Source organism: Sceloporus occidentalis, unplaced genomic scaffold, assembly GCF_023333645.1.
Source record: "Sceloporus occidentalis isolate IW3139 unplaced genomic scaffold, rSceOcc1.0.p SCAF_39, whole genome shotgun sequence".
In the NCBI taxonomy this organism is placed as follows: domain Eukaryota; kingdom Metazoa; phylum Chordata; class Lepidosauria; order Squamata; family Phrynosomatidae; genus Sceloporus; species Sceloporus occidentalis.
This window is the reverse complement of record NW_028317019.1, coordinates 2521886-2535206: the sequence shown is the minus strand read 5'-3', so window position 1 is coordinate 2535206 and position 13321 is coordinate 2521886. Positions and strand designations below refer to the sequence as shown.

At 42.4% G+C, this 13321-nt stretch overlaps 1 protein-coding gene across 1 annotated transcript in view; it reads right to left on the bottom strand.

Annotated features, from left to right (window-relative positions):
• The window catches only part of LOC149290405 (uncharacterized), a 49777-nt gene that overhangs the window by 13557 nt on the left and 22899 nt on the right, over positions 1-13321 (bottom strand). The window contains exon 3 of the mRNA XM_089489323.1: positions 3686-4404. Within this exon, the coding sequence (XP_089345449.1) occupies positions 3686-4404 (719 nt within the window). The remainder of the gene's footprint in view (positions 1-3685; positions 4405-13321) is intronic.

Here is a 13321-nt window from a genome sequence, read left to right as displayed (position 1 = left end):
TCAGTGCTGGGGAATCCTGGGAATTGGAGTCTATTGTGGCCTCAGAGCCATCACTGACAGAGAAGTCTCAATGTCTCCCAAACACTAGCATTCCCAGGATTCCCTAGCATTGAGTTAAAGCAGTCTCAAAGTGGGTTATTATTCCTGCAGTCTGTGAAAGAGATATAAAAGCTAGGGATTGGCGTCATTCATTAACTCACAAAAGGAGGATGTCTGTGTCCAAAACACACTGCTTTGACTGCCAGGGCTCAGTGCTATGGAATCCTGGGAATTGGAGTCTATTGTGGCCTCAGAGCCATCTCTGACAGAGAAGTCTCAATGTCTCCCAAACACTAGCATTCCCAGGATTCCCTAGCACTGAGTTAAAGCAGTCTCAAAGTGAGTTATTACTCCTGCAGTGTGTGAGAGAGATAGAAAGGCTAGGGACTGGATTCATTCATTAACTCACAAAAGGAGGATGTCTGTGTCCAAAACACAATGCTTTGACTGCCAGGGCTCAGTGCTATGGAATCCTGGGAATTGTAGTTTATTGTGGCACCAGAGCTCTCCAACAGAGAAGGCTAAAAATGCCTCACAGACACCAGACTTCCAGAGCATTGAGCCCTGGCAGTCAAAGTTAGAAAAAATACACAGGGGCAACATAAATATTGAAAATGGCCACGCACCACCACCTCCTCCTCCTCCTCCTCCTCCTCCTCCTTCTCTTCCTCCTCCTCCTCATCATCCTCACCTCGGTGCCAAAGGAAATGGCCCTCTCCCCCCTGCTGCCTTGCTGGGACCAAACAGAGGAGGAGCTCCTCTTCCTGAGTCTGGCAACCTCCAACAAGCCTTGAAGATAATTCCCCAAACGTTTGGCCAAAACTCACCAAATCCCCCCCATATCTCACCAAATATTGAGTCAAAATCCCTGAAAAGTCCCTGTAATGTTAATATGGCAATAAAACGTAGCCCTAATTGAATAAAAATAATTGGAACTTATTTCAACTCTCAAAATTACCATTAAAACCAAGCACCAAAATTACACCAAAGGCTCTGAAAAGTACCCATTTTGGTGTGAAAGTCACCAGATTGGCAACAGACCGGGAGTCAAGGAGGAAACCGTGCAGGGACGCCCCCTAGTGGTGAAAAACCGGGAATGTCCCGACGGCAGGAGGGTTATGGCAACCCTACTCATGGTGAGGTTAAAAACAGCAATGCTACCTATAGTTTAAAATCTTTGGTGTGCCTCACACATATTTATGGTGGCAGTGGTGGGATAACAAAAGTCCCAAGCACCTGCCACAATAGAAAGGTTGACCCTCACAGGCCCAAACTCCTGAGGTGAGTTTTGGGTCCTAAGGCTGGGAGTATTGGTAGTGTGCTTTGCTTTACTCTGCCCAGAGACAATGCCCAGAGAGTGGAATCGCTGGACAGATGGGGAGGTCCAGTACCTCTATCGCTGTCTGGAGAGGAATGTGGACATGGACCTCATAATGGGGTCCACATCCCACCCTAAGAGGGCAAACTACTCAAAGATTGCCAGAAAGATGAGGAGAAGGGGTCTGAGAGGTCACAGAAGCAGGTGGCCTCCAAAGTGAAGGTGATGAGGACAGCCTTCTATCTTGCCATGCGCGAGCATGGCAACAGCTGCGCACCATGACACAAACCTCCGGTTTTTTATGAGATGTGGCATCTCTGGATGCTGGCTGGGGGTCCTATATTGGACCTCAATGCCACTGCGGGTGAGTCTTAGTTGTTGACATTTCCTGTACTGGGGTGCTATGATTGGTTGTCTTGAGGCACCTGAGCTCATTTCTGCACTTATGTCTCCTGTTCCTCTTTCCTCCACACAGAACACCTGGGGAGGCGACACAGGGCGGCCATGCGGAGTCCACCTCGCCCGGAGGAGGAAGACAATGGGAGTCCACGCCATCACCCTAAAGGTTGGCTTATGAATATATACTGTATATATATGTACACACACACACACACACACACAGAGTTAATATATATACATATATGATATATATATATATACACACACACACATTTATGTATATATAAAATATAATTATATATACATACACATATGTATGTAAGTACGTGTGTGTGAAGATGCACATGTTCAGACAGATATCTATGGTTATGTATGCAAAGACATGTTCTATGCAAGATTTATGTTTAGAGACTTGCAACGGTTATGAGTTGCCTTCAGGCACTGGAGCTCATTTCTGCAGCAACTAGGTGTTCAGATTAAGGTATAAGTCTGAGTGCACTTAGATAGAGATGCCTCCACATATATACATATATGCACACATCCATCTATTGTTGTCCATTGTTCTGGTTCGTTGTTCCAGGTGATGCTGGAGAAGAGGCCCTGCCTCCAGCGGAACCAGAGACTGCAGGCGATGAGCGAGAGGGACTCCTTGCCCAATGCATTGCTCACCTGGAGGTCCAGCACCAGGAAGGTCAAGAGATATTATCTGTGAAATAGTCATTTAAAGTATCATAGTGAGCTGTGGAAGGCTCTAATAATGGGTTCCGGGAGGAAGGTGCCTGATACAGGTCCCAGATCCAACCCCCCCCCCCCCCCGACTTCAGCAGTCCCTTTATGCTTCTCTTCCCTTGGCACTTTCATTCCTTTATTCCTTCCTTCTCCTCTTTTAACATACATTGCTTCAAGGGGGTCCAAGGCCCTTTCAGCGTGAACTCAGAACCGTGAGATTCCCCCAAATGAATGAGGGCTCTCCCCACTTCCTGCCCTCAGAGCAGCTTCAGGGGCTGAGAGTCTGCATGCGCAGATGCCCCAAAGACCCCTTCTCAGCATGTGCAAGGACCGTAAGGCCTTTGCTGCTGCTGCTGCTTATTCCGCTGGCGGCCTTTGGAAGAAGGGAAGGACTATGGCCTTTTTCCCTTCCTTCCAGAATGGAGCCCAAGCTGCAGAGCTGGACTCAGGAGGGAAAGGCTGGGAAGGCTCTGCTTTGTACATATAGCTCTGTCTCTCTGAGTATATATGTGTGTTTGCCTCTGTTTTTATGGCTGGGAATGGAGCTGAGGGCTGAGGAGAGAAGAAAGGGTACATTTTGTGCAAATGCAGAATTTCTGTACACCAATGAGTCCAGTGTGTGGAAACAACAAAAACTTTATTGCAAACACCTAATCAGAAATTCAGTGTTTAAGTCAGAGCTGCCCTCCCCAAACCAAACATTAAAACCCCAAAACCTAAAACATCACCCTCTTCCAAACCTAGCCCCCCCTCCAATTCCCACAGTCTATGCCCCACAAGGCCCCTTTTGCCCTTCCCAGAAAATAGCCCTTTCTGTTAATGCCTGTCCCAAACTTTCTTCAGCCAACATCCCACAAATTCCAAATGCTATCATTCCCATAACTATTCTAACCAGCTGCAGCCAATCCCACCCCTCTGTTTAACTAACCTATTCCACCACCATGATCCCCACTCAAATTTATAAACGAAAGCAATAATCTATACTCATGGCAATTAAAACCTCAACTCAACAAAATATAACTGAAAAACATAAAGAGACATATGGACACACAAACCTAACACACAAAATCACAAGGGCCTTTTCTTATCACCACAGGATTTAAAATATATTCTTTAGTATTGCTTATTGACAAATATAATGTTAGTTCATTTCTGGGATTTGTGTGGCTTCTTTCCTGTGTGGACTCTCTGATGTCTCACTAGGCTTGATTTCAATGAAAAACATCTCCCACAATGCTGGCATTTGTATGGATTCTCTCCTGTGTGGACTCTCTGATGTGCCATTAGATATGACTTGGAAGAAAAACATTTCCCACAATGCTGGCATTTGTTTGGGTTTTCTCCTGTGTGGATTCTCTGATGTGTCACTAGGTTTGACTTCCAAGAAAAACATTTCCCACAATGTTGGCATTTGTTTGGGTTCTCTCCTGTGTGGACTCTCTGATGTGCCAATAGATATGACTTGGAAGAAAAACATTTCCCACAATGCTGGCATTTGTAGGGCTTTGCTCCTATGTGGACTCTCTGATGTGTCACTAGGTATGACTTCAAAGAAAAACATTTCCCACAATGCTGGCATTTGAATGGCTTCTCTCCTGTGTGGACTCTCTGATGTTTCACTAGGTCTGACTTTGAATAAAAACATTTCCCACAAAGCTGGCATTTGTATGGCTTCTCTCCTGTGTGGACTCTCTGATGTGCCAATAGGTGTGACTTCGAATAAAAACACTTCCCACAGTGCTGGCATTTGTATGACTTCTCTCCTGTGTGGACTCTCTGATGTGTCACTAGGTGCGACTTCAAAGAAAAACATTTCTCACAACACTGGCATTTGTATGGCTTCTCTCCTGTGTGGACTCTCCGATGCATGACTAGGACTGACATGTAAGCAAAATATTTCCCACAGTGCTGGCATTTATGTGGCTTCTTTCTTGTGTGGACTTTCTCATGACTGACAAATTCTTCTGTAAAGGAGGACAATGACAGGCAAAACTGAATATCAGTGTTAAGAGAGGAAAGGGTTACCCCAAGATTCAGCCCCACGTTCACCCCTCTCTTAAATTAATAGAATTGGTGTGAATGACCTGAGCATGACCCTGTTCTAGATGCCCCCAAATCCATATAATGACTGTATTCTTACTCATAGGTGCTACCAAAGAAGTGATTGAAGGGGAACTGCCATGAAGAAATCAGGGAAGGAGATAGTCAGGCAGTTAAAAAATATTCCATTAAATGTATATAAAACTATTTCATTTGAAAAGTGGCCTCATTTCCTGTGAGACTGCCATAGAGTGTTGAGTCAGAGCACATGGCATGATGGAAGCTAACTGCAGAGGATGCTTCATGCTGTTTGGCACCAGGATGTGACTCACAGCCAATACAGTATATAGCTCACATCCGGATTGGTGTGGGTTGGAGTTGGGTGTGTAAGAGATTGTGAAATGGATAGAAGTCAGAGAGAAGAGTTGGTAAATATTTGTTTTATATTGCAACTCAAGATAAAGAACCTCTAAGGACTTGGAGCAAATCAACTGTGTGTGAGTTATTTTTAAGTGTGGAAAGTGGTTTGTGCATTGCCAATGCCTATATCTGGAGATTTGCTTCTGTACTCTGCTATGTTATTGTTGAGTTCTGGGAGTGTCGCCTTCAGACTGTGCTATACATTGGCTTTTGAATGGGACCAGAATTCAGAGCCAAGAAGGACCTAAGAGCCAGTGTGACAATCCTGTTTGGCTGAAGTATTTCACCAAGCACCCATTGCACTTATTTCAGTTTCAGACAATTCTTTCCCCACCCAGGAAACATCCTAAAACAATTTAAACCTTTTTGAATGCTCGGTTTCTGCCCCCAAGCAACAACTTCAGTATAAATATCAGCCCCAACCGGCTGTTCTTTAGTTTCAGTCCAGTTGCAGACAGACAGTCCATTGGTGTACATCTCACTACACTCGCCTGTTATGCCCAAGATTGTAAGGGCAACCTGTTTATCCTGAGAGCGTGTAATGAAAACCTCTCCCTCTGTGGACCTATTCACAGCAAGGCTGAGAAAGACATTGAGACACCAAATTTGGTTTTAAACACCATGCATGTAACATTTATTGAATCACACAAGTAACACAACCATTGATTATCAAGAGCTCTTTCACTCACACATTCATACAATACTCACACACACTTTCCTTCCGCCGAACATTGATCAGTTGTTCTCGAAGGCTGGGGATGACACCGTTGCCGCGGTAGATGCCAACAAAATGGAGATGAAAGTCCAGGGTCTTTATACTTTTTCTTCTCTCTGGCTCTTGGCTGCTGAAGTCTTGCAATATTGCAGCCCATTACTCAACTTCCTCTTTTGGGAGGACAGACAGGTTGTTCAGATCAGTCCATGTTCAAAGCAACTCGTTCTGTTCAAAGTTCTCCATTGTCCTGTCAGTTCCTCATCATGGCGACTCAGGAGATAAGGTTCTTCCCGGTCATGGTTTGTCACACCTGGACGGCACCCCGCTTCAGCTTCCAAGTTTTCAGACTTTCCTCGCCTCGGTTGCCAAATACTTTCGTCACATCAATGCTTTGCGCGGAACCATCTTGTTTGTTCCTTTAGCTATGTTTAAAGCACAATTCCTTGGTTCTTCGGTTCTTCAGCTCTGGGTTTAAGTCAGAACTCACTCATTCGTCTTACATACACCCCCTCTTGATAATCAATTAATTCAAAATTGATTGTCACAAAGTTATTGCTATAAAAGGTTACATAAGCTGGTTACATAGATTGGTTAAATGTAATAATGAGGTATGTGTGATAATACTATGAGGTATATTGTGAGAAAAGGAAAGAAAGAAAGAAAAGAAAACAATAGCACACCCAATCATGATTCATAATGCAAATTCATCTTCTTTCTTCTTAGGTATCACTGAAACGATACTAAGTTGACACATACGAATTAGAATTGGAAAACAACAGGTTATCACACAAATCATAACCACCACCATAGCTATTACCATAAGGATTTCCTTTTACCCATACAGCAGATGGCCACAAATCACTTAGCCATCCGAAAAGAGACCAATTCCCTTCTATTCCTTTATCTCCTTCAATATCATTTTACAAAACAAACAAACAAAAAAAAAAAAACACCTCCTTTTGAAGCTAACAAATAATCTAAGGCTAATCTGTGCTTCATTATCATTTGACTTAATTCTTCAATTTCAAATTGTAACATTCATACTATTTCTCCAGTAGCATTTATTGAATTTTCCAGTCCGCAGGCAAGTCACAGTATGCTCTTCCAATTTTCCTGTGCTATCATTCCCAGATATGCTCCCAAAGTGAGGATTCCTGTGAAAGCTCCTTTGACCACCCTCCCAATTGATGTACCATCTGACAATCGATATCTATGATCACAGTGTCAGAACAATCTGGTCCTAAAACCCCACCATAGGCATCCTGCTTTTACCTAACTTGGAGATCCTGAGACTTATATACAAGAACTGGAAAAATCAAGTATCCCACCCCTACACATTGATAGCTTCTTGGATGAAAATTGGTAGTCCATTTGTCAAAGAAGAACCATATGTTCGGGTCTCGAGGTTGCCCACCCGAACATATGCTTCCCTGTCCCAACCCAAACATAACACTCCCATTTACATGAAACATTGGGTATTTTGGATACCTCTCGTTCAATTCAGTTTGATTTAAGTCTTCTGGCATATAACTTTGATTATAAGTTCTATACAAATAAAATTTATTCATAGGTTCTGGATCCTGAAGGGCTAAGGCCGATTTGCCCCTTGGAGGTCTTTCCATCTCTTGCTTCCTGTGATTTAATCCTAGAAAAGAAAATATACAACCAAACACGCTTGTTATTTTTCAACGCAATATACTTTTATCTGGTTTCGGTGGACCCATTTCGGTTTTCCATCTTTTTCAATTAAATAATTGGTAGGCCATATATGATCCATTATGATATATGGCCCCTTCCACTTGGGTCTCAGAGCATGCTCTTTTGGTCCCAAATGGAGGTACAACACTTGAGTTCCAAATGGTATCATTTCTTTTAATTCATTTTTTTTTTCATTTCTCATATGATCCAACTCTACAGTTTCATTTGTTCTTACTATATTTGAGTTCATACAAATTGCATGTTTTGATTGCAAATAGGGTTACTAATTTTTTCCCTTCTTTTCAGTCTGTTTTAATGACATCAATTTTATCTGCCACATTGATTCTTTTATTTTATAATCCAAAATTTTATATCCTGACTAAAAATCTGTATGAACCCAACATTTCAATCTTTTTATTTCTACAAATATTTTTCTATAGTTCCCATATAAAGCTACACATCTCAGGTTTATCAACAGCTCAGGTTCAGCACAGCAGCAGCAACAGCAAGTATAACCAGGAGCTGAAAATCAAGAACAGCTGAGGCAAGAAGCAAGCAGAAAGCAAGCAGGACGCATTTTGGAGGACATAGAAACTGAATGATTAAATTGACTGTACTTGAGTAAGAAGTTCTAATACAACTATCAAATGGGTTATACAGTATCCAAGAAAAATATCTTTTGCATTTTAAACAAAACCTGTTGAGGCAACAATAGATCAGATGTCCCAGTACCTCCTATATTCTGAAAAGAACATTATAATGAGCAAATACAAAAAAAAATACAAAAGAAAGAACAAAAAAAGTGAAAATTCTGTATATGCATCTTTAAAACCGAATATGGAGCCTCTGCTCCCTTGTCTTGAACTTTATCCCAAACAGGAAATTTTATTTATGTGTACCTTTAAATTATACCATCCATATAAATACTTTACAATTTCAAATCCTTTTTTAAGCCATCTCTTTCTCTCTTTTTCATAGTTGCTATTACTATATATGGAGGGGTATCACATCTTTACCCTCCCCCTCTTGTTCTTTTGACATTAACATCAAAAGAACATTCAATCATCAAAAGAACATCTATATAACTGTCTATATTTCAGCATCTTGTGCCCTCATATCATTATTAATATTTCTCTTTTTTTTTCCTCTTGTTTCTGATGCGATTGTCTTATCTTCATATCCTGAACTGAGCAGCAATTTAAAATAGGATTTGTCCTACTCACAGCATATATCAAAGGAAAGGGGAACACACACAAACCTATAAACTCACACGCACACACACTGTAGCCGGCCAACTTCACACACACAAACACACACAGCCACACAGTCATTTTCTCAAGGTAAAACATAATACTCTAGAGTTTTTAAACCAAGCCCCATGGTTTTTCATATATCAACAACACAAAAGCAATTCCAATAAATAACATAAAACACACACATGTCCATTTTTAAATTCTCTACCACAGACCCACATTTATGACACAGTTTGTTAGAAACACACACAGAGACAAAAAAAACCAACAGCCTTTTATTCATTATATAAAAACACTTATACTAAAGAAAAAGAAAAAGTTCAAATGAGGATTCTGTTTTTATTTTATCCTTCTAACCACCATTTAAAAAAACTTTATATATTAGCACCTTCTTTTCCACATGGAGGACTTATCCTTTATACTTTTATCAAAAGTCCATCTATGGGGCTAAAATGTTCTCTGCTGATCTGTTAACTTATCAGCAGGGTTGTAGAGCATTCTTAAGTTTCTCACTGCCCAGAGGGAAAGCTGGCTGGGAGGAAAGAGTTAATTCTTTTAAAACAAAGGCAATTTCCAATAATATTGTTTGCAGGGATTTACTCCCTGGTAACCAAGTTCTAACATTGGTTCATGAGTCCATTAAAGTAACATATTCTTTTCATTTTTGATCAGTGGCTGTGGCAAATTTTCTGTGAGAAGCATAGAATCATAAGTTTCCTGTTTGTGATGCCAATTTGTCAGGGGTGGCAAAAGGTGTTTTGTCACTGCCAGCAAAACAGGTTCTTTTTGTTTTTACCAGTCCCTTGGCAAGCTACACATTTAGTTTTCTTCAATGGGATTTTACTATCTACCAAAACTTCTTTCAGCACACCCACTCTTTGTTTCTGTATTTTACATTTCTGCTCTTTTTCCTCCAAAGCATTCAAACAGACCACTTCACTCATTGACTCAAATAATCCAAACCAACCTGCACCAACAGCAATCCAACTTTCATCTGCTCTACCTTGTCAGTAGAAGCTGTATGAAAGCAAAACATTCCAATTCCCTCATACAAAGCTTCCCAGCGGTCATGTTTTTCCAATGCCTGTTGAAACCATTCTGAAACCTTATTCAAAGCTATTTCATACTTATTTCCCTTCAAAAGGGACCTCTTTAAATGCAAACCCCAATCTTTACTCTCTTCAGTAAGAACATTAGCAGGAGAAACTTTCCTGATCTCTCCATCCACAGTACAAAAAGGGTTATCTGAGACGGAGTTCCTGCCTTCCCCCGTCCCCCTTCTGTTTTTCTTTCCAAACATTATGTCAACTGCAGGAGAAAGCACGCCGACCCTCTCCCTCAAAGAACAAAGAAGTTGTGTGAACAGGCTTCCAAACCTCCACCTGTTCCCCCTCTGCTCTTATTACACCTGCGGGAGAAAGCACGCCGACCCTCTCCCTCAAAGAACAAAGAAGTTGTGTGAACAGGCTTCCAAACCTCCACGTGTTCCCCCTCTGCTCTTATTACACCTGCGGGAGAAAGCACGCCGACCCTCTCCCTCAAAGAACAAAGAAGTTGTATGAACAGGCTTCCAAACCTCCACCTGTTCCCCCTCTGCTCTTATTACACCTGCGGGAGAAAGCACGCCGACCCTCTCCCTCAAAGAACAAAGAAGTTGTGTGAACAGGCTTCCAAACCTCCACCTGTTCCCTCTTTGCTCTTGGCTCCAAGCTTTTTGTTACAACTGCGGGAAGAAGCACGCTGACTTCCCCCCTCAAAGAACAAAGAAGTTGTGTCAACAGGCTTCCAAACCTCCACCTGTTCCCTCTTTGCCCCTTGTTTCCAGCAAGGGCGTCCCCTTGCACCAAGTCTCAAGATCTGTCTCCCCCAAGCTATGAGAGTCCCCAGAAAGAAAGAGTCTCACCACGCTCTAGGATCCCACTTCTGACACCAAATATGTTATGCCCAAGATTGTAAGGGCAACCTGTTTATCCTGAGAGCGTGTAATGAAAACCTCTCCCTCTGTGGACCTATTCACAGCAAGGCTGAGAAAGACATTGAGACACCAAATTTGGTTTTAAACACCATGCATGTAACATTTATTGAATCACACAAGTAACACAACCATTGATTATCAAGAGCTCTTTCACTCACACATTCATACAATACTCACACACACTTTCCTTCCGCCGAACATTGATCAGTTGTTCTCGAAGGCTGGGGATGACACCGTTGCCGCGGTAGATGCCAACAAAATGGAGATGAAAGTCCAGGGTCTTTATACTTTTTCTTCTCTCTGGCTCTTGGCTGCTGAAGTCTTGCAATATTGCAGCCCATTACTCAACTTCCTCTTTTGGGAGGACAGACAGGTTGTTCAGATCAGTCCATGTTCAAAGCAACTCGTTCTGTTCAAAGTTCTCCATTGTCCTGTCAGTTCCTCATCATGGCGACTCAGGAGATAAGGTTCTTCCCGGTCATGGTTTGTCACACCTGGACGGCACCCCGCTTCAGCTTCCAAGTTTTCAGACTTTCCTCGCCTCGGTTGCCAAATACTTTCGTCACATCAATGCTTTGCGCGGAACCATCTTGTTTGTTCCTTTAGCTATGTTTAAAGCACAATTCCTTGGTTCTTCGGTTCTTCAGCTCTGGGTTTAAGTCAGAACTCACTCATTCGTCTTACACGCCAGCCCCACTTGCCACAGGACTTACTAACTTCTCTCCCCTTTCTGGACCTTCAGCAATTGGAATCAAGATCCATCTAGGTAATGTATTACCATTTGCAAAGCCTCAAAGTATTCGCCACTCCCACCTTTGTTACTCAGTTCTTGTGTGTGTGTTTGTAAACACCTATATGTGTATATGTCTGTGTATGCGTGTATTTTGCTTTTCCCCTAAATAAAACACAAAAAACTATTTGAAATGCCTCTGGAGTTCTGTGTGCTTCTGGGCCTGGTATAGTTGGGATGAATCCCGAGGTCACTGTTGCCCCAATCTCTCCTTTGGGCTAAGTATGAAATTCCCCTAAAAGCATAGCTCTTGGGAGTGTCCTCCCCAGACTCCAGCATTTCGAGTGACAAAGGGCCTCTGGAATCAACCACGGAGCTAAGCAAGCTTAGGATGGAAAAGAAACATTAGAGAAAAAGGAGTTTTTGTGTTACCCTTTTCTCTCTTCATAGACATTGCTTATAATTGCTAAATGGAACCCTTAATATGTATGAAAACAAGGGCCTGATTTCAAGTTCAGTTCTTAAATTCAGTGCTCTACATGGGGCTACCTTTGTCCCAAGTTCGGAAGCTTCAATTAGTTCAAAATGCTGCACCAAATTGGTCACCTGAACATCTGGGTCAGACCATATAACACCAGTTCTAAAATCTCTTTATTGGCTGCCAATTAGCTTCCAGGTGCAATACACAGTGATGGTTATTACTTTTAAAGCCCTACATGGCTTGGGCCCGAGCTTCTTGAGGGAAGGCCTCTCCCTACACAATATGCCCCATACTCTCAGAACATCTGGGAAGACTTTATTAGATTACCCAAAGGTCAGGCTAAGAACAACTTCCCACAGAGCGTACATAGCCATGGCCCCCAAGTAATGGAACCACTTGCCGGAGGAGATCCGTCTTAACACCACCTTGGATGCTTTCAAGAATGCACTTAAGACAGATCCCTTCCGGCAGGCTTACCCACCCGACCTCTTGCAAAAAACTTAAGGAGAAATCCCACTTCTGATTGCAATTGTGCATTTTATACAATGTTTTTATTTGAGTTTTAAGCAACTTGTTTTTTTACTGTTGTAAAAAGATGCTATTGTTGTTTTGTGGCTATTTTACAGGTAAATACAAATAAAACCTATTATTATTATCTGAATGGTTGGTGGCTGCCTCCCAATCCCCAAGGCCCCTCTTCTGGCCCTTCCCAGAGGTCCCTTCCTCTCCGCACAGAGCCAGGCGATCCTGGCTTTGCTCCTGCCTTCCCCTCCTGGCTTCCAGAGGCTTGATCCCCTTCCCTTTCTCCCTCCGATCTCCAACCTTCCCTCTTGCCCATCTGCACTGCTTTACCATTTAACCCTCAGCATCTCTTTCCTGCCTTTCTGTTTTTCACATTGCCTCCATCGCTCTATCACAGACACACATCCAGAGAGTGTGATGCATAAAAGGGACACTTTGAGGTTCATTTCTTGAGAAAGGCAGGGCAATCAATATACAACTAATGCATTAGGAAAGGCAGAAGAAGGAGTCTGGGATCTGGTTTTTGATATTAGTGAGGGTCAAGTGCCAGGGATGAGCATTAAAACAGCCTCTTCAGAGCCAAAAAAGGCTGGAAGAGGGGCTACAAAAGCCAGGAAACTTGATCAGGAATGGCATAAGGACCATTTGGAGGCAAAAAGCATTAATCCCCAAGGCTCCTTCCCACAAAATTCCAGAATTGGCAGTTTAGGATTTGATATTTAGAATCCTTACAAAGTGGAGAACAATAGTGCCTCAATAAAACTAGAAACTCCAAGATTCCACAGGAAGTTGTTATGACAGTTAAATTACATATGAAAGGGAACTAGGAATGGTAGTAGAGCACAAGTTGAACATGTGTCATCAGTGTGATGCAGCAGCTAAAAAGGCCAATGTGATCCTAGGCTGTATCAATAGGAGTATAGTGTCAAGATCAAGGAAAGTAATAGTGTCACTCTATTCTGTTTTGGTCAGGGCTCACTTGCAATAATCCTGTGTCCAGTT